Source organism: Cherax quadricarinatus, chromosome 22, assembly GCF_038502225.1.
Source record: "Cherax quadricarinatus isolate ZL_2023a chromosome 22, ASM3850222v1, whole genome shotgun sequence".
Taxonomy (NCBI): Eukaryota; Metazoa; Arthropoda; class Malacostraca; order Decapoda; family Parastacidae; genus Cherax; species Cherax quadricarinatus.
The window spans coordinates 26118725-26145519 of record NC_091313.1 but is presented as its reverse complement, the minus strand read 5'-3'; the positions used below and the strand labels follow the sequence as shown (position 1 = coordinate 26145519).

Below are 26795 nucleotides of genomic sequence, written 5' to 3'. Positions count from 1 at the left end.
TTTTTTTACATGTAATTTTTTTTTTTACGATGGATTAGGTGTGAAGATCGTTCCTACTGCTCGTTACACCTCGTTTGTTCTTCACTCCTCGTTAATGTGGTATAATATACATCAGTGTTAACATGTACATATACATTTACGATAAATAAAGTAGCTTTGGTTGTCTTTGGTTTTATTTAAGTATATTTGATTAATAATGTTTATGAAGCTTGTGTAGTGTAAATACTCTATGAACGGAGAGTGTATTGATAAGGGTGAGGGGCTCTTGATCCAAGGAATTAGATTCTTCTTCTCCTTGGATCGAACTCATTGCCTTCCATTCAACAGGCGCCTTAACTCTTTCCCATGATTAAAAAAAAATAGTTTTAGAGTTTTTAGGAACTACGATAAAACCAATTTAAAATGTCCATAATGCCAACAATGGTATATTGTCCAGCACAGATATCACATGAAAAATGTGTACGCATGATGAGGACAAATTGTTGCGACGTGCAAATGTGTTTTGTGGAAGCTAATGCCAAGGTGGATCCCACCAATTATTGCTGCACTGATATAAATTTGCCGACCCGTGTGGGCCAGAAATGACCCTAAAACAGAGAGAAGTTGATGGTAGGAAGAGAAATGTGAAAACTGTGGTCGAGCGCCAAAAAAAAATGTTAAGTTGGAACTAGTCAACTTCAGTTGAAAAAACTCTGTGTTTTGAGTTGAAAGTTGCACAGCTTGAGAGGTAAGAGTGATTCAGGACGATGGAAATAAAGATTAGAAATTAATCTTAGATGTTTTGCTGTCGGCAAGACCTGGCAGGTCTCACAGAGGTGGCGCAGGTCGCCCAGCGAGATGACCAGGATAGTCTCGTGGATTACAAGAAACTGCAAGAGTACTGACTGCACCCATGTTGCTATCGGCAAGACCTGGCAGGTCTCACAGAGGTGGCGCAGGTCGCCCAGCGAGATGACCAGGATAGTCTCGTGGATAATAAGAAACTGCAAGAGTACTGACTCTGCACCCAACCTACACGAAATTGCAAGAGAACAGAGTTCTGTACCCAGCCTATACGACGAGAAGAGGTCGACCAGAAACACAATTGTGGTTTAATAAAAAAAATACAGCTTGTTGATGCCTAATTTGATGAACCAGCACTCCTTTAATGTGGTGTCCAATCAAGACAGAATAACTCAGGATGGCAGAGTGACCCACATCAGAGTGCAAGTTCACTACTACTCACCTACATACCACAAGTCTGGCTAACCTTCGGTCTTAAATCCCCTCGTGGATCAGACTTAAACCGAGTCAAATTTCAAATTCCACTCATCACCAGCGTACTCATGTGTGATAAATGGTTCAGAAAACCAAGTTGAAGAATGAGACACTTATGCAACATATGGGAATCTTTAGTGAGGAAACGTTTCGCCACACAATGGTTTCATCAGTCCAGTACGAAGAAGAACCATGGAAAGAAAATAGTAGTTTGAGGTAATCAGTCCCTCGGCTTGGAATCGATGTCTTTAGTCCATCAATCTTGATGGACTTAACACACTGATTTTAGACTGAGGGACTGATTACCTCAAACTCCTCCTCTCTATATACCTTTCTTCTTTGTATTGGACTGATGAAGCCACTGTAGCGAAACGTTTCCTCAGTATACTCCCATATGTTGCACGAGTGTTTGATTCTTCAACATGCTCCTATATGTCTCTTAAACATTCAGAAATCTTATTTAAACCCAGTTAAAAATATTTGTTAGTAAAATTATGAAATCTTGAATAGATCATTTTTATTTTATATTAAAGTGACTAGAATTTATAAATTAAGAAATATTAAAATACACAAACGAAGCTTAAATTAAAATGACAACCTGAGATGAATACTTCTGTGTGTTAAACCGAAGCCAAAATATTGTAGGTGCCCAGTTCCTCGTTCCAGAGTCATTACATAGACTCATTAATGATTTTAATCATTTGACCGACCAGTTTATCACGAGTAATTTATTTGTACACACAAAAAGTCACTGTGACATCTAACTAATCGGAGTGGATGATGATTGAGGGAGGGGGGGAAATCCCATCAATCGCTGTTCATTTGTTTCCCACTACTTTTCTGACACCAACTTACGAGAAATGTTAGTTAAAAATATTAAAATACATAATTACTCCCTATTCCTTCCTGCTCCAGTTCCCTCGTTGGTCTTGACAACATTCAAATTTACTTCAAAATGAGAGTTTTGAACATACTGCATGCAAAGAAATCAGAAAACTCATTTGGGCCTTCGACCAAATATCCTACCTTCTCTGCCTCTCCCTAAAACGTGAGGGGCACTGAACTATGCCATGAACTATAAAACTAGATACTTGTGGTGCAAGAGAAGCCTCAGCCACCATTTCTTTCTAGAGTCATTCAGTTCAAACCATATCATCATCTTCCCCAAGTCGTCCTCAGCGATGCCTTCTCTCCTGATATACTTTTTCAACTCGTTGGAGTGTCCAACGTCGGCGTATTTAGCCAAGACGCCAGTGATATATGCATCATCTACCCAGAGGAATGGGGCGTGGGTGGCAGCTTTAAGAAGACGCGAGACAAGAGGCGTAGCCATGGCCCATGCTCCACCACCACAGTATGGAGGATACATGGACTCCGGAAACTCCTCTGGCCTCACGCACCACCGTCCAATCCGCCTCACCTCTGAGGTTTCCCAGGTGTAGCACAAAAAACTGTGAGGAGAGGCGCTGGACTCTAGGAACTTGCTGAGGAGGAAGATGTCGATGAGGACGTCGTCGTCAGCATGGAGTATCCAGGGGACGTGAGAGCAGTGTTGCGTCACCCACTGCAGCGACGTAAGAGCCTTGTGGCTCAACAGGTGATAAGTGTCAGTGTAGTTACCCTGAAAAATTACAAAAAGTAATTACAAAACAGCTCTCTGCATTTAAATATCTTACACAAGTTCACAAAAAGAGTCAAATTTAAAATGAAAGGACACAAAGGATAACACTCTTCAGCATCAAGCATTTATACAAGGACAAGAGGAACAATGATAAGATATAGTAAAGAATCTACAGTCTAAGGAGTCTGCTAGGTTTGTGCAAAGTTTTCCCAAAAATAAGTATAACACTTAAGGAGCAGATGATAGAAAATAATAACGGAAAAAATAACGTCAAATGCCCTCGGTCACATGACCACCGCTCCGGTAAGCGGCTCGTCACATGACGAGTAAAATACCACCTTCCTCTGAAACACAACTCACAACCATAGACAGGGAGGGAACAATCAAGTGTAATGTATTTTGTCCAACACAACATATTAATCTTTTCCTCAAGACCGTCAACCTTTTTCCTATCACCCCTATAACTGTTTTTTCTTTCCAGACCCACTATTTATTATTACACTGTATAAAGGCTTTTGACATGGTATTGAGGAGGACAATGATGCACAGTAGATACAGGTTAGATCTGTCAGGAAACAGTGCTTCACTGGATAAAGGAGTATCCGAAAAAAGAGAAAACAGTCACACAGAATATGGTAGAATTACCGACGATATCTTAGGTAAAAGGACACAGGTGCAACTAATGTGACATTTTATTGTGGCAACGTTTCGCTCTCCAGGAGCTTTGTCAAGCTGTTACAAACAATACATGAACACAGAGGATTAGTGAGGCGTAATAAAGTCTTGACAAAACTTCTGGAGAGCGAAACGTTCCCACAATAAAATCTCACATTAATTGGTGTCCTTTTACCAAACAGTCAGAGAGAAGAATGAAACGACATAATACACAAGAGTGGTAACAAGCAGAGGAAGAGAGTCCCACGAGTTTCAACTCTATGGTGTCATCCTAGTTATGAAATATCGTGTCTAAATAAGGAGGCCTGAGACGACGCATCACCTGGGAAATGTAACACTTGAAATATCGGTGGAAAAGAACCTGGGAGCAAATCTCATACAGAACCTGCAACCGAAAAGTAAGAGAAAAATGTTTTTGGAAGTACGATGGATAAACTTAACTGAATAATTCACATAGAAATTCTTAGCCTAAGTTAGGATGCCACAATGTAAGAAACAAGAGAGGAAAAAGTGTATGGTTTAATAAGTATTTTACTGAGGCAGAATTCATGAATAAAAAAGTATAAAAAGATAGAACACGAGGGACGAAAACAACACAGAATTGAATATTTAAGAATCAGAGGAAGTGGAGAAACGATACAAAAGTGTGATAGTAACCAAGTTTACAGCACAACACAAGCTAGAAGGAAAGAACTGGAAATGGTTATAATCTTAACCATAATATTTAAAGGGATGTACCGGTAAGCCAGTAGAAGGCCTCGGTCAGATGACCCAAGGTCTTCTGCGGGTCAGCATATGGCAAAGACCCGCGTCAGGAAACACTTGTGCTGTTTCCTGACGAACCTGCCTAACCTAGAAGGAAACTAATAATCTCATAATTACCTCTCCACTTTTACAGTCTCCAATATTACAATCACCTCTTTATTCCACTGACGTAACCTTATGCTTAGATGAACGCTTCAACAATGAATGTATCTAAGTGTTGCACTTGTGTCCTGCTTAACTTGTCGGTAATTGTGTGCCATTTACACTATGATACTTAGCTCAGTGACAGGATAATGAATTCGACAACAACAACAGAAGCTAATTGCATACGTGGGTATATAAAAAAAGATACAGTGTGCCTAATTCACGTCAGTCCATCGATCCTCAAGAAGCCGACCCAATGGTGAAAGTAATTAAACACATACTTGCACACAAATGAGTCACAGGGTTGTCAGGAAGTATTTCGTCAGCCTCAGGGTGATCAGGAAGTGGAATGACTTAGATAACACAGTTCTAAAGACAGATACGACATAGCCCATGATACAGGAACCTATGACACCAGTTGTGTGAGGTTGATAGAACCAAAAGTACAGACGGAACCTCCGCAATCAGGAATGGATAAATACAAACTGAGAGGAATAAATAGAAAAGTACAAATAAAGTAGAAACGAGTACACACCTGCACAATGTCACGGAAGAGTATACTTTCCTGGTTAACAATGTTTTGCTCCTCTGTCGTCTTGGCTAGCCCCACCATGAACACCACTGCCATCTTCACATTGCTATCGTAGGCTCCTGCCGAGGCCCACGTCGTCCGCGTGTCCATCCTCTTCTCAACGGACGCGATGGACGAGTGCACGTACGCTACAATGAAAAGGTCGGGTCGACGATGACAGAAATCAGACTCTTCGATGACGAAGTGAGCTGGAGATGTGTGTTTCTGCGAGCCGTCACCTCCTGAGACCTGAGGATGTATAACAGGCGTGAGTTCTCAATAAAGTACTTGTGTATGAATATGTATATATATATATATATATATATATATATATATATATATATATATATATATATATATATATATATATATATATATATATATATATATTTGTGTGTGTGTGTGTGTGTGTGTGTGTGTGTGTGTGTGTATATATATGTGTGTGTGTATATGTGTGTGTGTGTATGTGTGTGTGTGTGTGTGTGTGTGTGTGTGTGTGTGTGTGTGTGTGTGTGTGTGTACTCACCTATTTGTACTCACCTATTTGTGGTTGCAGGGGTCGAGTCACAGCTCCTGGCCCCGCCTCTTCGCTGATTGCTACTAGGTTCTCTCTCTCCCTGCCCCATGAGCTCTATCATACCTCGCCTTAAAACTATGTATGGTTCCTGCCTCCACTACATCCCTTTCTAGGCTATTCCATGGCCTGACTACTCTATGACTGAAGAAATACTTTCTAACATCCCTTTGATTCATCTGAGTCTTCAACTTCCAATTGTGACCTCTTGTGTCTGTGTCCCATCTCTGGAACATCCCGTCTTTGTCCACCTTGTCTATTCCACGCAGTATTTTATATGTCATCATGTCTCCCCTGACCCTCCTGTCCTCCAGTGTCGTCGGGCCGATTTCCCTCAACCTTTCTTCGTAGGACAATCCCCGTAGCTCTGGGACTAGTCTTGTTGCAAACCTTTGCACTTTCTCTAATTTCTTGACGTGCTTGACTAGGTGTGGATTCCAAACTGGTGCTGCATACTCCAGTATGGGCCTGACGTAGATGGTATACAGAGTCTTAAACGAATCCTTACTGAGGTATCGGAACGCTATCCGTAGGTTTGCCAGGCGCCCGTATGCTGCAGCAGTTATCCGATTGATGTGTGCCTCAGGAGATATGCTCGGTGTTATACTCACCCCCAGATCTTTTTCCTTGAGTGAGGTTTGCAGTCTTTGGTCATCTAAACTATATTGTGTCTGCGGTCTTCTTTGCCCTTCCCCAATCTTCATGACTTAGCATTTGGCAGGGTTAATTAAATTCAAGGAGCCAGTTGCTGGACCAGGCTTGTAGCCTGTCCAGGTCTCTTTGTAGTCCTGCCTGATCCTCGTCCGATTTGATTCTTCTCATTAACTTCGCATCATCTGCAAACAAGGACACTTCTGAGTCTATCCCTTCCGTTATGTCGTTCACATATACCAAGAACAGAACAGGTCCTAGGACTGACCCCTGTGGAACCCCGCTTGTCACAGGCGCCCACTCTGACACCTCGTCGCGTACCATGACTCGTTGTTGCCTCCCTGTCAGATATTCTCTGATCCATTGCAGTGCCTTTCCTGTTATGTGTGCCTGATCCTCTAGCTTTTGCAGTAACCTCTTGTGAGGAACTGTGTCGAAGGCCTTCTTGCAGTCCAAAAATATGCAGTCCATCCACCCCTCTCTCTCTTGTCTTACTTCTGTCACCTTGTCATAAAACTCTAGTAGGTTTGTGACAGGATTTTCCTTCCCTGAAACCGTGCTGGTTGTCAATTATACACTTGTTTCTTTCCAGGTGCCCCACCACTCTCCTCCTAATGATCTTCTAAATGACCTTGCATACTATACACGTTAGTGATACAGGTCTGTAGTTTAGTGCCTCATGTCTGTCTCCCTTTTTAAAAATTGGGACTACATTTGCCATTTTCCATACCTCAGAGAGTTGCCCAGTTTCAAATGATGTGTTGAAGATCTTTGTTAATGGCTCACACAATATCTCTGCTCCCTCTTTAAGGACCCATGGAGAGATGTTGTCTGGTCCCACCGCCTTTGAGGTGTCAAGTTCGCATAGCAGCTTCTTCACCTCCTCCTTGGTTATATGTACCTCATCCAGCACTTGCTGGTGTGCCCCCCAGTTCTGATTTCTTGGAGTCCTACTGGTTTCCACTGTAATTACCTCTTTAAATCTTGTGTTGAGCTCCTGACATACCTCTCGGTCGTTTCTTGTGAATTCCCCATCACCCTTCCTCAGTCTGATTACCTGGTCCTTGACTGTTGTTTTCCTCCTGATGTGGCTGTACAACAGCTTCGGGTCAGTCTTTACTTTTGATGCTATGTCATTTTCATATTGTCTCTGAGCCTCCCTTCTTATCTGTGCATATTCGTTTCTGGCTCTTCGGCTGATTTCTTTATTTTCCTGAGTTCTCTGTCTTCTGTACCTTTTCCATTCTCTAGTACACCTAGTTTTTGCCTCCCTACACCTTTGGGTGAACCAAGGACTCGTTCTGTTCTTCCCATTATTTCTGTTTCCCTTGGGAATAAACCTCTCCTCTGCCTCCTTGCATTTTGTTGCTACATAGTCCATCATTTCTTGTACTGGTTTTCCTGTCAGTTCCCTCTCCCACTGAATGTCTTGAAGGAAGTTCCTCATGCCTGAGTAGTTCCCCCTTTTGTAGTTTGGTTTTTCCCAGCCTATTCCTGCTACTCTCTCCACTTGGAGCTCAACTATGTAGTCGAAGCACAGAACCACATGATCACTAGCTCCCAGGGGCCTTTCATACATGATACCCTCGATGTCCGAACTACTCATGGTGAATACAAGGTCCAGCCTTGCTGGTTCATCCTCTCCTCTCTCTCTGGTAGTGTCTCTAACATGTTGATGCATGAGGTTTTCCAGTACCACATCCATCATCTTGGCTCTCCATGTTTCGGGACCCCCATGGGGCTCCAGGTTTTCCCAGTCAATCTCCTTGTGATTGAAATCACCCATAACTAGTAACTTTGCTCCCCCCATGTGTGCTCTCCTGGCCACCTCGGCTAGGGTGTCGATCATTGCTCTGTTGCTCTCATCGCATTCTTCTCTTGGCCTCCTGCAGTTCTGTGGTGGGTTGTACATTACTGCAATTATCACATGTCCCTCAGACTGGATTATTCCTACTAAGTAGTCCCTTTCGCCCGTGCCATCCATTCCTTCCATTTTCTCAAAACCCCACTGGTTTTTAATGAGCAGTGAAACTCCTCCTCCCCCTCTCCTCCCTCTGTCTTTCCTGAGGATTTGATATCCGGATGGAAAGATTGAATCTGTTATTATTCTGGTGAGTTTTGTTTCTGTGAGTGCTATTATGTCTGGGGATGTCTCTTTGATTCTTTCGTGCCACTCCTCATACTTGTTTGTTATTCCATCTGCATTTGTATACCACACCTTCAACTTCTTTTCTAAGACTGTGGTCTGGGAGGTATATTGGGGTTGGGGAAGTGGGAGACCTGGTAAGGAACTATGGGTTGTTACTGTGGGGGTGGAGTTTGTAATGTAGTGGGTGGGGGCATTGGATGTGGCATGGGTGTTTTGATTTAGAGTGTTTGGTTGCACTGGGGTTGACCTGGTTGGGAGGCTTCTATAGGAAGTTGTGAGGGAGGCTGTATGTGTGTGTGTGTGTGTGTGTGTGTGTATTCAAGAGAGTATGTCTCGATGTGCATGCATGGAGAGCAGCGGTGCATATACAACTGGAAGTGTTAGTTACCATTTTGTCCTAGGCACATGTCGATTAGACACTAGGCCTGTTGTACATGCGTGTGTGTGTTTATCTCACCGTGTATAAACTGGAATTAAGTTCGTTTAACATGTATAATAGGGATTAGAGAATATCCTCGTCCAAGTCGATGGGATTTAAACCTAAATAAAATCCCAGGGTCATACAGCGCCTGGTAGAGTGGGAGGTAATCGGTTAGATTTAATCGAAGGCAGAGAAGAACAGGTTAAATTCCTTAAATCCCTCACCGGCATCGAGGAATCTCTCTAGGGGGTTCAAATCTAATAAATCAACTAATTAATATAACATAACCAGAAGTATTATTTCCGTTTATCTGTATAAATGTATCTGTCTCTTAATGTATCATTCATCCTGTATTAGTAAAGCAGGACGTACTGATCCTAAAATTAACAAAATGAAATCTCAGCCTCTGGAGAGTCTTACTGGCAAACCTAACATACAAGAAGTGGAGCTCATGCGCCGCGCCTCGTGTATCAACGAAGCAACATATGGGTGTCAACTATGGTTAGTAAATTTATTTTGGTACAGGTATACACAAATAGTTACACAACTTTCATACATAGTAGCATATGTGTGGATTACCTAGGATAACCTAAAAAAAAAAGTCGGTAAGCGGCATTCGCACACCTGTATCCCTGCACTGCGATGATACACACACTCTTGTATCCCTGCACTGAGGACACACACACTCTTGTATCCCTGCACTGTGAGGACACACACACTCTTGTATCCCTGCACTGTGAGGACATACACACACTCTTGTATCCCTGCACTGTGAGGACACACACACACTTGTATCCCTGCACTGTGAGGACACACACACTCTTGTATCCCTGCACTGTGAGGACACACACACTCTTGTATCCCTGCACTGTGAGGACACACACACTCTTGTATCCCTGCACTGTGAGGACACACACACTCTTGTATCCCTGCACTGTGAGGACATACACACTCTTGTATCCCTGCACTGTGAGGACACACACACTCTTGTATCCCTGCACTGTGAGGACACACACACTCTTGTATCCCTGCACTGTGAGGACATACACACACTCTTGTATCCCTGCACTGTGAGGACACACACACTTTTGTATCCCTGCACTGTGAGGACACACACACTCTTGTATCCCTGCACTGTGAGGACACACACACACACTCTTGTATCCCTGCACTGTGAGGACACACACACTCTTGTATGAGGACACACACACACACTCTTGTATCCCTGCACTGTGAGGACATACACACACTCTTGTATCCCTGCACTGTGAGGACATACACACACTCTTGTATCCCTGCACTGTGAGGACACACACACACACTCTTGTATCCCTGCACTGTGAGGACATACACACACTCTTGTATCCCTGCACTGTGAGGACATACACACACTCTTGTATCCCTGCACTGTGAGGACATACACACACTCTTGTATCCCTGCACTGTGAGGACATACACACACTCTTGTATCCCTGCACTGTGAGGACATACACACACTCTTGTATCCCTGCACTGTGAGGACACACACACTCTTGTATCCCTGCACTGTGAGGACACACACACTCTTGTATCCCTGCACTGTGAGGACACACACACACTCTTGTATCCCTGCACTGTGAGGACACACACACACTCTTGTATCCCTGCACTGTGAGGACACACACACACTCTTGTATCCCTGCACTGTGAGGACACACACACACTCTTGTATCCCTGCACTGTGACTCTTGTATCCCTGCACTGTGAGGACACACACACTCTTGTATCCCTGCACTGTGAGGACACACACACTCTTGTATCCCTGCACTGTGACACACACACACTCTTGTATCCCTGCACTGTGAGGACACACACACACACTGTGAGGACACACACACTCTTGTATCCCTGCACTGTGAGGACACACACACACTCCCTGCACTGTGAGGACACACACACTCTTGTATCCCTGCACTGTGAGGACACACACACTCTTGTATCCCTGCACTGTGAGGACACACACACTCTTGTATCCCTGCACTGTGAGGACACACACACTCTTGTATCCCTGCACTGTGAGGACACACACACTCTTGTATCCCTGCACTGTGAGGACACACACACTCTTGTATCCCTGCACTGTGAGGACACACACACACACTCTTGTATCCCTGCACTGTGAGGACACACACACACTCTTGTATCCCTGCACTGTGAGGACACACACACTCTTGTATCCCTGCACTGTGAGGACACACACACTCTTGTATCCCTGCACTGTGAGGACACACACACTCTTGTATCCCTGCACTGTGAGGACACACACACTCTTGTATCCCTGCACTGTGAGGACACACACACTCTTGTATCCCTGCACTGTGAGGACACACACACTCTTGTATCCCTGCACTGTGAGGACACACACACTCTTGTATCCCTGCACTGTGAGGACATACGCACACTTGTATCCCTGCACTGTAATGATATAATCCTATACCTGCATCCCAGGTGTTACTAACAGAATTACTAATTGGTAAGTACACACCACATAACACCCCGGGAGGAAGTAGAAGAGGAGGGAGAGCGGCTGGAAGCTCAGGAGACAACTGTAGAAGAGGAGGACGGTCGCGATCAGGCACACGGGCACCACCACAGACTTCCTCAATATTGTAGCACCTGCAGTATATCAAGAGTTGTGTGTAACCACACATAATAAGTGACAGAGAACGTAGCCTGTGTTTAATGACTCAACGTGTGCACATATTCACAGCTTATCTGCACTTTTCAAAATATTCGATAATGATTAGCGTTCCAGCCGCTGCATTTTTTTTATATATGTGTTACATAACATCACTAATAACATGATATATGCACTCAACCATAGTGAATGGTAATTAAATTCTATAAGCACTTTCGAAATTTCTGTAACTCATTCTTTGAGAATGAGTGTGACCGCTGTGTGGGATGCACCATGTTAAAGATCTAAACGTGACAATTAACTATTAAAACACTACAGAAATGGTGAACGCGTTAACATAATTTTTGCGCACTGTCTCAGGAGGCTTCAGTATTGTCAGGAGGAAATCAGCAGAAGAATATGCAAGACAGTCACACTATCCCATTTACCTTAAGGCCGAGGAAGCCGCTGTGTAAACAGTTTCATGGAAGTGTAACTGAGGTATCACAATAGAGCTCGGTATTGCATTACACCTTCTGTAGTTATACTGTATACTCATCCTCGTACGTCTCCAAGGATCCAGAAATCACACGTTCCCTACTCTCCTCCTCTCACTCACTCATTCACACACACACACACACACACACACACACACACACACACACACACACACATACAAGAAGGTGTTCCTAAACAGAGACAGAACACGAACAGAGAGACAGCAGCTGAGGGAGAGGACAAAAAAGCGAAAGGAGCTAGGAAAGGAGACAAGGATGGAACCAGCAGAGGTCAGTCAGACCAGAACAGAGCAACAAGGGCAAGCACGCACACAACTATCCTCAGAACCCCACAACCTATCACACCATCCCAACACACAATACAATCCATACCCACAGCTTCCACCCAACCCCCAACCATAGAATCCCACAGTATGCTACCAGGTCTCCCACCCCCACAGGCCCCCTAAACCACAGTGTTGGAAAGGAAACTGAAAGTATGGTACACAAACGCTGATGAAATAACAAACAAGTGGGAGGAGTGGCACGAAAGAGTCAAAGAAGCATCACCGGACATCATAGCTCTCACAGAAACCAAGCTTACAGGTATGATAACAGATGCCATCTTTCCAGCGGGATACCAGATCCTGAGGAAAGACAAGGAACAGGGGGGGTGGAGGAGTGGCAATGCTGATCAAACACCGATGGAATTTTGATGAGCTGGAGAGAGGAGACAGCGGAGAAGAAAGTGATTACATAGCGGGAACGCTTCACTCTGGTGGTCCCAAGGTGATAATTGCAGTGATGTATAACCCACCACAGAACAGCAGGAGGCCAAGGCAAGAGTATGACGAGAGCAATAGAGCGATGGTTGACACACTGGCTGCAGTGGCCAGAAGAGCTCATGCATGCAGGGCAAAGCTACTGATCATGGGTGACTTTAACCACAAGGAGATCGACTGGGAGAACTTGGAGCCACATGGGGGCCAAGATACATGGAGGGCTAAGATGATGGAGGTGGTATTGGAAAACTTCATGTACCAACACGTAAGGGACACTACAAGAGAGAGAGGAGAGGATGAACCAGCAAGACTGGACTTAGTATTCACCTTGAGTAGTGCAGATATTGAGGACATCACATATGAAAGACCCCTTGGGGCCAGCGATCATGTGGTTTTGAGCTTCGAATACACAGTAGAGCTACAAGTGGAGGGGGAAGCAGGAAGGCCAGGACAAATGAAACCAAACTACAGGAAAGGGGACTACACAGGAATGAGGAACTTCCTGAATGAGGTTCAGTGGGACAGAGAACTGGCAGGGAAGCCAGTTAATGAGATGATGGAATATGTAGCAACAATGTGCAAGGAGGCTGAGGAGAGGTTTATACCCAAGGGTAACAGGAATAATGAAAAAGCCAAGATGAGCCCATGGTTCACCCAAAGATGCAAGGAGGCAAAAACCAAGTGTGCTAGGGAATGAAAAAAATATAGAAGGCAAAGGACCAAGGAGAATAAGGAGAGCAGTCGTAGAGCCAGAAACGAATATGCACAGATAAGAAGGGAGGCCCAGCATCAATATGAAAACGACATAGCAGCAAAAGCCAAATCTGACCCAAAGCTGTTATACAGCCACATCAGGAAGAAAACAACCGTCAAGGACCAGGTAATCAGGCTAAGGAAGGAAGGAGGAGAGACAACAAGAAATGACCGTGAAGTATGTGAGGAACTCAACAAGAGATTCAAAGAAGTGTTCACAGAGGAGACAGAAGGGGCTCCAGAAAGACGGAGAGGTGGGGTACACCACCATGTGCTGGACACAGTACACACAACCGAGGAAGAAGTGAAGAGGCTTCTGAGTGAGCTAGATACCTCAAAGGCAATGGGGCCAGATAACATCTCTCCATGGGTCCTGAGAGAGGGAGCAGAGGCGCTATGTGTACCCCTAACAACAATATTCAATACATCTATCGAAACAGGGAGATTGCCTGAGGCATGGAAGACAGCAAATGTGGTCCCAATCTTTAAAAAAGGAGACAGACATGAAGCACTAAACTACAGACCAGTGTCACTGACATGTATAGCATGCAAAATCATGGAAAAGATTGTCAAGAGAAGAATGGTGGAACATCTAGAAAGGAATGATCTCATCACCAGCAGACAACATGGTTTCAGAGACGGGAAATCCTGTGTCACAAACCTACTGGAGTTCTATGACATGGTGACAGCAGTAAGACAAGAGAGAGAGGGGTGGGTGGATTGCATTTTCTTGGACTGCAAGAAGGCGTTTGACACAGTACCACACAAGAGATTAGTGCAAAAACTGGAGGACCAAGCAGGGATAACAGGGAAGGCACTGCAATGGATCAGGGAATACTTGTCAGGAAGACAGCAGCGAGTAATGGTACGTGGTGAGGTGTTAGAGTGGGCACCTGTGACCAGCGGGGTCCCACAGGGGTCAGTCCTAGGACCAGTGCTGTTTCTGGTATTTGTGAACGACATGACGGAAGGAATAAACTCCGAGGTGTCCCTGTTTGCAGATGACGTGAAGTTGATGAGAAGAGTTCAGTCGATCGAAGACCAGGCAGAACTACAAAGGGATCTGGATAGGCTGCAGACCTGGTCCAGCAACTGGCTCCTGGAGTTCAATCCCACCAAGTGCAAAGTCATGAGGATTGGAGAAGGGCAAAGAAGACCGCAGACGGAGTACAGTCTAGGGGGCCAGAGACTACAAACATCACTCAAGGAAAAAGATCTTGGGGTGAGTATAACACCAGGCACATCTCCTGAAGCGCACATCAACCAAATAACTGCTGCAGCATATGGGCGCCTAGCAAACCTCAGAACAGCATTCCGACATCTTAATAAGGAATCGTTCAGGACCCTGTACACCGTGTACGTTAGGCCCATATTGGAGTATGCGGCACCAGTTTGGAACCCACACCTAGCCAAGCATGTAAAGAAACTAGAGAAAGTGCAAAGGTTTGCAACAAGACTGGTCCCAGAGTTAAGAGGTATGTCCTATGAGGAGAGGTTAAGGGAAATCAACCTGACGACACTGGAGGACAGGAGAGATAGGGGGACATGATAACGACTTACAAAATACTGAGAGGAATTGACAAGGTGGACAAAGACAGGATGTTCCAGAGACTGGACACAGCAACACGGGGACACAGTTGGAAGCTGAAGACACAGATGAATCAAAGGGATGTTAGGAAGTATTTCTTCAGCCACAGAGTAGTCAGGAAGTGGAATAGTTTGGGAAGCGATGTAGTGGAGGCAGGATCCATACATAGCTTTAAGCAGAGGTACGATAAAGCTCATGGTTCAGGGAGAGTGACCTAGTAGCGACCAGTGAAGAGGCGGGGCCAGGAGCTTGGACTCGACCCCTGCAACCTCAACTAGGTGAGTACAACTAGGTGAGTACACAACGAGAATGACATAGCAGCGAAAGCTAAATCTGACCAAAGCTGTTGTACAGCCACACGAGGAGGAAAACAACAGTCAAGGACCAGGTAATCAGACTGAGGAAGAAGAGAGGAGGTTACAAAAAAATGACCGCAAAGTATGTAAGCAGCTCAACAACAGATTCAAAGAAGTGTTCACAGAGGAGACAGAAGGGACTCCAGAAAGGCGGAGAGGTGGGGTACACCATCAAGTGTTGAACACAATACATACAACCGAGGAAGAAATGAAGAGGCTGCTAAGGGAGCTAGATGCCCCAAAGCGATGGAGCCGGATAATATCTCTCCATGGGTCCTGAGAGAGGGAGCAGAGGTGCTTTGTGTACCACTAACAACTGTCTTCAACACATCTATCGAAACAGGGCGACTACCGAAAGTATGGAAGACAGCAAGTGTAGTCCCGATTTTTAAAAAAAAGGAGATAGACACGATGCATTAAACTACAGACTATTGTCACTGACGTGTACAGTATGCAAGGTCATGGAGAAAATTATCAGGAAAAGAGTGTTGGAGCACCTAGAAAGGAATAAGCTTATCAACGATAGCCAGCACGGTTTCAGGGATGGGAAATCCTGAGTCACAAACCTACTGGAGTTCTATGATAGGGTGACCGCAGTAAGACAAGAGAGAGAGGGGTGGGTAGATTGCATTTTCTTTTGCTGTAAAAAGGCGTTCGACACAATTCCACACAAGAGATTAGTGCAAAAGCTGGAGGACCAGGCAGGGATAACAGGGAAGACACTACAATGGATCAGGGAATACCTGGCAGGAAGACAACAGCGAGTCATGGTACGTGGCGAGGTGTCAGAGTGGGCGCCTGTAACTAGCGGAGTGCCACAGGAATCAGTCCTAGGACCGGTGCTGTTTCTGGTATTTGTGAACGACATGTCGGAAGGAATAGACTCCGAAGTGTCCCTGTTTGCAGATGACGTGAAGTTAATAAGAATTCAGTCGGACGAGGACCAGGCAGAACTACAGGAGGATCTAAACGGGCTGCGTCCAGCAAATGGATCCTGGAGTTCAACCCCACCAAGTGCAAGATTGGGGAAGGGCAAAGAAGACCACAGACGGAGTACAATCTAGGGGGCAAGAGCCTATAAATATCACACAAGAAAAAGGATCTTGGGGTGAGCATAACACCAGGCACATCTCCTGAGGCGCACATCAACCAAATAACTGCTGCAGCATATGGGGACCTGGCAAACCAAAGAACAGCATTCTGACATTGAAATAAGGAGTCATTCAGGACCTTGTACACTGTGTACGTTAGGCCCATATTGGAGTATGCAGCGCCAGTTCGGAATCCTCATCTAGCCAAACATGCTAGGAAACTAGAGAAAGAGCAAAGGGTTGCGACAAGACTAGTACCGGAGCTAAGGGGTATGTCCTACGAGGAGACGCTAAGGGAAATCGACTTGAGACTGGAAGACAGGAGAGATAGGGGGGATATGATAATTACATATAAAATACTGAGAAGAATCGACAAGATGGACAGAGACAGGATGTTCCAAAGATGGGACACAGCAACAAGGGGTCACAGTTGGAAGTTGAAGACTCGAATGAATCACAGGGACATTAGGAAGTATTTCTTCAGTCACAGAGTTGTCAGGAAGTGGAATAGTCTGGGAAGTGATGTAGTGGAGGGAGGAACCATACATAGCTTTAAGAAGAGGTATGATAAAGCGCATGGAGCAGGAAAAGTGACTCAGTAGTGACCAGTAAAGAGGCGGGGCCAGGAGCTATGATTCGACCCCTGCAACCACAACCAGGCGAGTACACACACACACACACACAATATATAATGTATATATATATATATATATATATATATATATATATATATATATATATATATATATATATATATATATATATATATATACATGTATATAAATAAATATATATATATATATATATATATATATATATATATATATATATATATATATATATATATACTATATATAATATATATTATTATTATTGTTATCACACTGGCCGATTCCCACCAAGGCAGGGTGGCCCGAAAAAGAAAAACTTTCACCATCATTCACTCCATCACTGTCTTGCCAGAAGGGTGCTTTACACTACAGTTTTTAAACTGCAACATTAACACCCCTCCTTCAGAGTGCAGGCACTGTACTTCCCATCTCCAGGACTCAAGTCCGGCCTGCCGGTTTCCCTGAATCCCTTTATAAATGTTACTTTGCTCACATTCCAACAGCACGTCAAGTATTAAAAACCATTTGTCTCCATTCACTCCTATCAAACACGCTCACGGATGCCTGCTGGAAGTCCAAGCCCCTCGCACACAAAACCTGCTTTACCCCCTCCCTCCAACCTTCCTTGGCCGACCCCTACCCCGCCTTCCTTCCACTACAGACTGATACACTCTTGAAGTCACTCTGTTTCGCTCCATTCTCTCTACATGTTCGAACCACCTCAACAACCCTTCCTCAGCCCTCTGGACAACAGTTTTTGTAATCCCGCACCTCCTCCTAACTTCCAAACTACGAATTCTCTGCATTATATTCACACCACACATTGCCCTCAGACATGACATCTCCACTGCCTCCAGCCTTCTCCTCGCTGCAATATTCATCACCCATGCTTCACACCCATATAAGAGCGTTGGTAAAACTATACTCTCATACATTCCCCTCTTTGCCTCCAAGGACAAAGTTCTTTGTCTCCACAGACTCCTAAGTGCACCACTCACCCTTTTCCCCTCATCAATTCTATGATTCACCTCATCTTTGATAGACCCATCCGCTGACACGTCCACTCCCAAATATCTGAATACATTCACCTCCTCCATACTCTCTCCCTCCTATCTGTTATCCAATCTTTCATCACCTAATCTTTTTGTTATCCTCATAACCTTACTCTTTCCTGTATTCACTTTTAATTTTCTTCTTTTGCACACCCTACCAAATTCATCCACCAATCTCTGCAACTTCTCTTCAGAATCCCCCAAGAGCACAGTGTCATCAGCAAAGAGCAACTGTGACAACTCCCACTTTATGTGTGATTCTTTATCTTTTAACTCCACGCCTCTTGCCAAGACCCTCGCATTTACTTCTCTTACAACCCCATCTATAAATATATTAAACAACCACGGTGACATCACACATCCTTGTCTAAGGCCTACTTTTACTGGGAAATAATTTCCCTCTTTCCTACATACTCTAACTTGAGCCTCACTATCCTCGTAAAAACTCTTCACTGCTTTCAGTAACCTACCTCCTACACCATACACTTGCAACATCTGCCACATTGCCCCCCTATCCACCCTGTCATACGCCTTTTCCAAATCCATAAATGCCACAAAGACCTCTTTAGCCTTATCTAAATATTGTTCACTTATATGTTTCACTGTAAACACCTGGTCCACACACCCCCTACCTTTCCTAAAGCCTCCTTGTTCATCTGCTGTCCTATTCTCCATCTTACTCTTAATTCTTTCAATAATAACTCTACCATACACTTTACCAGGTATACTTTTTGCACTCTCTTTTGTCCCCTTTGCCTTTATACAAAGGAACTATGCATGCTCTCTGCCAATCCCTAGGTACCTTACCCTCTTCCATACATTTATTAAATAATTGCACCAACCACTCCAAAACTATATCCCCACCTGCTTTTAACATTTCTATCTTTATCCCATCAATCTTGGCTGCCTTACCCCCTTTCATTTTACCTACTGCCTCACGAACTTCCCCCACACTCACAACTGGCTCTTCCTCACTCCTACAAGATGTTACTCCTCCTTGCCCTATACACGAAATGACAGCTTCCCTATCTTCATCAACATTTAACAATTCCTCAAAATCTTCCCTCCATCTTCCCAATACCTCTAACTCTAAATTTAATAACTCTCCTCTCCTATTTTTAACTGACAAATCCATTTGTTCTCTAGGCTTCCTTAACTTGTAATGTAATTGATAAATCTTTTAAAGTTGCTAGAAATACTTTTTACAACCCAAAAAGGGACAACCAGCCTTATTCAACTAAAAATATATTGGTTCTCCCTTACCATGAAAACTTAGTTGATATGCCTTCTCTTCTTAAGACTGTTAATATTAAAGTTGTATTCAAAAATCTTGATACAGTAAAAAAAACTTTTGATAAAGAATTCCCCCAAAATGCTGATGGATGTGTCTATAAGATTCCTTGTAAAATCTGCGATAAAGTTTATTACGGTCAAACTGGTAAAAATCTCGAACTAAGATTAAAACAACATAAATATAGCATTAGAACTGGACAAGATTCCAATGCTCTATTTATTCATGTAAGAGATTTTAACCACCCAATTGCTTTTCAAAAAGTTGAGAAAGTAGTATCAAGCCAGTCCATGGTCGACAGGAATATAATTGAATCTTGTTTCATAAAAAGCAGTTTTGACAATAATATGAATATTTCCTTTGGTTTATATAAATTAGATACATTTATAATTAATAGAATTTGGGAAGAATTTAATAATACACTGGACAAATAATAATTTTTTAAATTTTCTTGGGTAGAATAGTTTGTTGGTGGGTTGTGCGAAGGACCTGTCCAGTTGGGCCGGCGCGCATCAGGTGTTTAACCGTTGTGGGATCTGATAGTTAGGTGTTGGCCAGACCCCTTATATACCTTCCTTGGATGCTTTACTTTCATAGTTCCTTGATAATGTGAGTAGTCACGAAAGCGCTTGGAATTTCTCTATTCTTTCAGAGTGGTTGTTTTGCATATATATATATATATATATATATATATATATATATATATATATATATATATATATATATATATATATATATATATAATATATATATATATATGTAATTATATATAATATATATATATATATATATATATATATATATATATATATATATATATATATATATATATATATATATATATATATATATATATATATATATATATATATATATAGTCAGGTCCATCTTTGAGTACGCAGAACCAGCATAGAACCCACACTTGGTAAAGCATACTAGGTAACTGGAGAAAGTGAAGATGTATGCAGCGAAACTAGTCTCGAAGTTAAGGAATATTAGCTATGAGCAGAGGCTAAAAGATCTGAGATTGACAATAGAGGAAAGAAGAACAAGAAGACATGATAATGGCATACAAAATACTCATGGGAAATGATAGGGCAGATAGGGACATTTTGAGAGGTGAACATCAGGTAGAAGGGGACATAGCTGGAAGATAAAAACAGACGAGTCATAAGGATGTCAGGAAGTACTTATTCATCCTCAGGATTGCCAGGACGTGAAATGACATTGACGAAGATGTGGTAGAGGCAGCATCCAAGCTTAGTCTTAAAGCAGGTGCGACACAGCCCACGAGATTAAGAGAGAGTGAACCTGGCCAGCGGGAAACTGAGAGGCGGGGCCAGGAGCTGAGACTAGACACCTACAGTCACACAGGTAAGTTAGGTAAGACACATATGCAACAGTTAGGTATCTTTATTATGAAACGTTTCGCCTACACAGTAGGCTTCTTCAGTCAACTTTTCTGTACTTGACTGAAGAAGCCTACTGTGTAGGCGAAACGTTTCATAATAAAGATACCTAACTGTTGCATATGTGTCTTACCTAACAACCTGTCGGTATTTTATACCATTTTAATGTTCACACAGGTAAGTACATATGCACAAGTACACAACCTCATCATTCTCTCTTAGATTATCCCTCTTCACCTGCTGTTGTCGTCCTCCCCCTCCATAATCCCCCTTCACCAGTTATTGTCCTCATCCTCCTCCATAATCCCCCTTCACCTGCTGTTGTCGTCCTCCTCCTCCTCCATAATCCCCCTTCACCAGTTGTTGTCGTCCTCCTCCTCCTCCTCCATGATTTCAATATAATTGAAAACAAATCCACCTCCATGTAACTTTAAATTTTCTTTACCAATCCAGACTTTTAAAACGAAAAGTTTTACTGAATTTGTTATACAAAGTTTTAACTTAAGGAGTTTGCAAATGCCACGTAAAATAAAAACACAGACAGGTAACTACAGATCCGTATTTACATATACTAGTCGATTAACAAAATGGAACGACGGTTATATACACGTGAAAAAAACATAAAACAGTGATAACGTCAATGACAACCTTAATGATAACTAGTGGGCTGACTGCCTCTTCCAGGTGACGACTGACGTGATGTAACTGTGTGGTCTTTGACTGATATCTTGGGTCTTTCACTTACGTTTGCAGGTGTGTATGGTGGGAGTGACGGAGGCGAGGCTGGAGACCAGCCTGTAGAAGAGTCCTTGGACGAGGAGCCTGTACTCCACCAGCCTGTACATCTGACGCCACCTGCAGCAGAAGTGTCTGGCTTAGTACTGCTGCTAGGTACACCACATGCTCGCGCTGAACACACACACACACGCACACACACACACACACACACACACACACACACACACACACACACACACACACACACACACACACACACAAACACACACACACACACACACACACACACACACACACACACACACACACACACACACACACACACACACACACACACACACACACACACAGGCTTATAAACGACAACCAACACGGATTCAGATACGGGAAATCCTATGTCACGAACCTACTAGAGTTCTATGACAAGGTGACACAGTTCCACACAAGAGATTAGTTAAAAAGCTAGCGGACCTGGCAGACATAACAGAAAAGGCACTGCAATGGGTCAGAGAGTACCACACGAGAAGGCATCAGCGAGTCATGGTACGTGATGAGGTATCAGAGTGGGCATCTGTGACGAGCGGGGTTCCACAGGGGTCAGTCCTAGACTCAGAAGTGTCCCTGTTTGCAGATGATGTGAAGTTAATGAGGAGAATTCAGTCAGAGGAGGACAAGGCAACTGGCTTCTGGAGTTCAACCCCAGTAAGTGCCAAGTCATGAAGATAGGTAAAGGGCAAAGAATACCACAGAGTACAGTCTAGAGGGCCAAAGACTACAAACCTCACTCAAGGAAAAGGATCTTGGAGTGTGTGTAATACCGAACACATCTGAAGCGTACATCAACCAAATAACTGCTGCAGCATATGGGCGACTGGCGAGCCTAAGAATAGCATTCCGGCATCTCAGTAAGGACTGACTCGTTCCGGATGCTGTACACCGTGTACGTCAGTCCCATATTGGAGTATGCAGCGCCAGTTTGGAACCCACACATGGCCAAGCACACCAGGAAACTAGAGAAGTGCAAAGGTTTGTAACGAGACTAGTTCCGGAGCAAAAGGGGTATGTCCTACGAGAAGAGGTTAAGGGAACTCGACCTGACGACACTGAAGAGGAGGGACAGGGGGGGGACATGATAACGACATATAAAATACTGAGAGGAATCAAAATGGTGGACAGAGACAGGATGTTCCAGAGATGGGACACAGCAAAAAGGAGTCAGAATTGGAAGTTGAAGACTCAGATGAGCCACATGGATGTTAGGAAGTGTTTCTTCACTTATCGAATTGTCAGGAAGTGGAACAGTCTGGAAACTGAGGTAGTGGAGGCAGGTGCCATACACAGCTTTAAGAACAGGTACGATAAAGTTCATGGAGCAGGGATAGAGTGGACCTAGTGGGGACCAGTGAAGAGGCGAGATCAGGAGCTAAGACTCGACCCCTGCAACCACAAATAGGTGAGCACACACACACACATCCACCCGCACACCCACCCACCCATCCACACCCACACATGATGATTCATATGTGTGTCTGTTACCTCCAGCAGCTGGTAATAGACGCAAATAGGTAGGTAGGAGCTCGGCTGGTGTGAGGCGCAGCTTGGGAGACTGCAAGTAGTACACAGTGTGGTACACAACCAATATAGCTGACTGACTCCCATAAACCAGTAAATTCTAACCACACTCTGCTTCTCACAGGACACACATACAAACAAGAGTGACTGAGTGACTGCTGTGGATAACAACAGTCGGCATAGTAACAGAGTGATTAGGACGGAGAGAAATAAGTGGAATACAAAAAGATTCAATTCTTGGGCCTAAGAGAAATGTTTATCAGTGAGTAAATAACATGACAGAATGCCTTGGACACGCTACAAGAATGATATAACATGTTCAAGAAAGATAAAAAATTGTCGAAGTAGATGAGGAGAGTACTACCGGAAGGGAAGGCCAGAGGAAGAGTACCACCTGAGAGGAAAGCCAAGAGTGTGTAGAATAGAGGCTGTGTGTCGGAATTTCATAAGTGCGAGGTTAGTGGTCCCTGTTTCAGTCACGAAATTCAGTCCAGAACCTGCCGCCCCCTTCTGGCTCCTGAAATAATGGGTACTCACCTCTATTACTACACAGGAGGTAGTGCAATATCAGACAGATGTAACGGTAAATCTCTGGTGGAGATGGTGGCCAAACCCTTTACACGTGGTCACTGAGTACAGATGAATTTTCAATGTTTCGAGTTACTTACGTGTGGGGGAGGTGAAGGTCGGGGATACCTGAGAAATACCTGTGCGAGCCACGCTAACTGCCTGGTCCAGCTAGCGAGAGTTGATCGCGGAGATATATTTCAGTCACGTGCGGTAATGACTAATTCACTGCGATGGGTCGCGAGGTAAGTGTTCACCCTCTCACTACTGAAGTGTGACTAAAGATGCCGGGCACGCCTAAGGCCGGCGTGGTGACCCAAAGGAGGGCATAGTGGTGCCCAGGGCATATATTGTGTAGGACACGTGCGGAGAACTAAGCTAAACTGTCTAACTTTAACTTGTCTAAATAAATGTAGTAGTAATGTACAGTACAGTAGCCTGTGAAGGCATAGCAACTCGGCTAAGTCTTTGAAATTAAGTGTATATACAGAACTGACACCTTTCTTAGGCATCGTCTCTCCTACCTAACCCCCCAGCTAGGTGATGGCTGTAACGATTCTGGGAAATCACCTATTTCCCACAGAGAGGAAGAGTACAACCTGAGAGAAAGACCAGAGGAAGAATACGACCCGAGAGGAAGGCCAAAGGAAAGAGTACCACCTGAGATGCAGTACACTACATACATACACAAATAACCAGCACATAAATGAGAGAATTTGTTATTTACACTACATACATGCTTAACCCCAGTACTGGAGTACGTACCATCACCATGGGCCTCTCATATCTTTGCTACAAGGTTGTTATCATAACTAAGAGTGCTGGGATATGAAAATAACATTTTCTTATAAGTTTTAAATTAATTTAATGCACTAAATATGTGTGTGTCATTCAGTGCACCGCGAGGATAGGTTAAAAGAACTCGATCGCTCATTACTAGAAAGCCCAAGACCCTGAGAATACGTGATGACCTCAGAAAGGCTTAATAAGGATGATGACATATGTAGATCGTGATAACATAATTCACAATGAGTTGAAGCGAGACAGGAATGAAGAATTTCTTTTGTGCGAGAGTAGTAATGAAATTGAATTCTCTAGAAATGTTTTGGGGGAGCCAGCTCAATACATGGATTTAGAACTATATACGACAGGAGCCACACACTTGTCAGTCGAAGCATAAAGGCGGAGTCCATGAGCCAGAACTCAACCTAATAGACTTAGACATGTGGTCAGAGTGTTCAGCACACAACCGAAAGAACTTGGATTCGATACCCTCCCCAGGTCAACTAGGTTTTATTATTATTATTATTATTATTATTATTATTATTATTATTATTATTATTATTATTATTATTATTATTGTAGACATGAAACACCTGGAGCATCACTGTGATCCAGTTACTACAAACGGGTACTATGTAACCATACCGTGAACACGCACACGTGAACTATGAAAATGAAACAACACACACTCACAGCGAAGAGGCGGGGCCAGGAGCTGTGAATTGACCCCTGCAACCACATATGAGTAGACACATACACACGAGATACAAATGTCAAAGGAACGCTTCAACGAACGAGGGATTTAAAAATAATAATCAGAAGGGCAGTGAGTGCCTGGGAGCACTTGCGAGTAGTGGAGGCAAAATCCATAGTCTAGTTCAAGTGTAAATAGAACAAAATCTACGAGGTTAAGGAACCATCACGCCAGTAAACTGTTGGTCAAGAAGCTGGACAGAAATGCTAGCAACCCTCAAGCTAATGTGATTATGCTCGCCTGAACAAGTTCACAAACCCTCTTATACACGCTCACACACGCTCATGCACGCTCTCATACACACTATCAGACACGTTCACAGTGAACCTAAAGCACTCACAGTGATAATGACACTTGCACCTAACCTCAATACATCCATCTCAAACTTTTCTCTCGTGGTAGTCAATAGTGTAATATAACACAGTAATATAGCAGTGGCTTGTGAAGATAGTGCTGCGTGCAGTGGCGGCTGTCAAGACAGAATGCATTGAGTGTTGTTGGACGAGGTGGCTGACGTAGATAGTTTGGTCTAGATTGCCACCCACAGACCGGGCCGCGGGGGCGTTGACCCCCGGAACTCTCTCCAGGTAAACTCCAGGTAAACCTCATGAGATAGCGCGCTACAACTCTTCATAAGACCCACTACAACTCTTTACAAGACCCACTACAACTCTTTACAAGACCCACTACAACTCTTCACAAAACCCGCTACAACTCTTCACAAGACCCACTACAACTCTTCACAAAACCCGCTACAACTCTTCACAAAACCCGCTACAACTCTTCACAAGACCCACTACAATATAACGATGTTTTCATGCACTTACTGTCTCCTCGCAGGTAGACTGACACACACTTTCCGGGCGACGTAGTGAGGGAGCTGGACAACACCAGTGAGACATGGGTAGGAGCTGACTGATACAGTGAGGGACGAGGAGGTACTGAGGAGGGATGTGGGGGGAGGGGAAGGGGTCCAGAAGAGTTCAGAGAGGCGGGGAACAGGGTAGGGGAGAGGTGTACTTAGTAGAAAAGAGGTGGGGGTGAGAATGGATGATGAGGTGTTAGAAGAGGCGGGGCTCCAATACGTGATGGAGGAGGAACAGATGGAATGAAAACATAAAACAATGAAGTCACAGAAACAAAGAAGAATCAATCCATACATTGCTTAAGAGAAGTCAGCCGTCGGGATATCACATTCCATCACTAAAATGATCAAATGTACAAATATACTTCACTTTTTTCATTTACGCTCTGCCACTTCAGGACGTATAACTGTAGTATTAATACAGACCTGAAACTGGGTGTACCAGAACTTTACAAAGTCACTGCAATAAACTACCACTGAAACGTAATATTTACATTGCTCACAATGTGAAAATTATATTATTTTACTTGGCAATACCATTTCTCATTTATATGTTTCTTAGAACCTAATTCTTTAATATAATAATGTCTCTAAATTAACGC

At 43.7% G+C, this 26795-nt stretch overlaps 1 protein-coding gene across 1 annotated transcript; it reads right to left on the bottom strand.

Moving 5' to 3' along the window:
- Positions 1–1759: 1759 nt before the first annotated feature.
- Positions 1760–26243, bottom strand: LOC128689684 (beta-1,3-galactosyltransferase 1-like). The gene is made up of 5 exons (XM_053778056.2): positions 26156–26243; positions 21660–21769; positions 11353–11483; positions 4998–5282; positions 1760–2878 (listed from the first exon to the last, which is right to left on the bottom strand). The coding sequence occupies exons 2-5, from the start codon at positions 21757–21759 to the stop codon at positions 2333–2335; spliced, it is 1062 nt and encodes a 353-aa protein (XP_053634031.1). The 5' UTR covers positions 21760–21769; positions 26156–26243; the 3' UTR covers positions 1760–2332.
- Between the last annotated feature and the right edge of the window lie 552 nt (positions 26244–26795).